Below are 1,605 nucleotides of genomic sequence, written 5' to 3'. Positions count from 1 at the left end.
ACCACCTGCAGAGGAACATCCAGCTGGACCTGGTCCAACAGTACCACCTGCAGAGGAACATCCAGCTGGACCTGGTCCAACAGTACCACCTGCAGAGGAACATCCAGCTGGACCTGGTCCAACAGAACCACCTGCAGAGGAACATCCAGCTGGACCTGGTCCAACAGAACCACCTGCAGAGGAACATCTCCACAACCTTCCTGCAGGTTTTATCAGCAGAGAAGGACAAATCAAGCGTGTAAGTAGTTTTTATATCTTTAGTTTAAAAAGTATTTGATGTTAGTGTTGGTCTACTGCAGCCTGAGCCTTTCTGTCATAAACTCAGTTTATAAAATCAGTTTATTCCAGTTATTATTCAGGAAGTCTATCCTGACATAATACGGTCTTTCTGAGGGGCTCAAAGCCTGCTGAGCCCACCTACTGACTCAGACTAATAAAACTCTCAAATCACCTGTTCTTATAGGTAAGGTTTAGCAAATTTATTCAACAAGTAGGATTTTTAATTAGCATAAAGTGACCTGTTTGTTTTGAGGGTAAATGCTGTCTTACATCATAATTATCCAGGCACAGACTTACAGAGACCTGAAGGAGTGGAGACCCCCTGTTCACCTGGGGGTCCCCTGGACTCTTCTTCCCCTGCTGCTCTTACCCCACACCCCTCTGACTGAGGCTAATGGATCTGAAGGCTGGGGTGGGGGGGGGGGGGGGGTAAGGTTGCTGTCAGATCAGTGCATTTTAATATCTTTTTAATAAAACCAGAAAAATGTCACAGAAGGAAAAACCTGCCGAGGACTCAGACACACCAGGACTCGCTGAGTGGATTTGTGCTCTTTTGGCAAAAAGTTTATTAAAGTGAAGAAATATTAAAACAGGATAATATTAATAAGGTGTTTACATCCTTATTTTTAATACAATCAAAAACAAGAAACAAAAACTATAGACTATGCTCTACTAATCCACAGAGGGTTGATCTTAGACAAGATGTCCCAAACACTGGTCCTCCTGGTACTCCACCACACTTCTCCTCGTGGTCCAACAGGAAATATTTTACTTCTTCCAGGTTAATATATTCATGAATATTAGTTCCCTTTCTCCTCCTCTGTCCACCTCTGTTTGTTCAGAGGAGAAAGGGTCACATTACTTTTAGTAAGCTGAGATCCTACGATGACCCGGTCCACTTTAAGTTTAAGTTTAAAGAGTAACTTACCCCAAAATTATCTTTTTTTAGCTGATAAACTGTCTAGAATGTGTCTAAAATGTTATATAGTACTGTTTCTGTGCTAATTTTGATGTTTTTGTGTGTTTTTGTTCATCACACACAGAGAGAGACCAGCAGTAAGGCAACGGGGCAGCTTCAGCCTGAACCCACACATGCCAACTTGTACAGATTGTCTGTAAATTATAAAGATTTGACATCATTTTGCAGGTATACGGACGTATAGAGCAATCTCACGGATTTTTTCAAAACAATAAATAACATCAAACAGCCATCTTCCAACCTGTTCTGCCGCTAGAAATAAGTTACTTTTTCCTCTCTCCTTTCCTCCTGCTTCGCAGCAGGCGCTTTCATGTCCGCAGCCCCCCCCCCGGTGCAAGTTGTAAGGA

The 1,605-nt window shown here is 42.6% G+C and overlaps 1 protein-coding gene across 1 annotated transcript in view; it reads left to right on the top strand.

Annotated features, from left to right (window-relative positions):
• Positions 1-1,605, top strand: part of LOC106532022 (nesprin-2) — a gene marked incomplete at its 3' end in the record, with an annotated part of 20,278 nt that overhangs the window by 9,034 nt on the left and 9,639 nt on the right. The window contains 1 exon segment of the mRNA XM_014028006.1: positions 24-238. Coding sequence (XP_013883460.1) covers positions 24-238 — 215 coding nt within the window.

The sequence above is a fragment of the Austrofundulus limnaeus genome, unplaced genomic scaffold (genome assembly GCF_001266775.1).
Source record: "Austrofundulus limnaeus strain Quisiro unplaced genomic scaffold, Austrofundulus_limnaeus-1.0 Scaffold709, whole genome shotgun sequence".
Lineage (NCBI taxonomy): Eukaryota > Metazoa > Chordata > Actinopteri > Cyprinodontiformes > Rivulidae > Austrofundulus > Austrofundulus limnaeus.
Note: the sequence above shows the minus strand (reverse complement) of the source record. Positions and strands in the feature narration are given on the sequence as shown.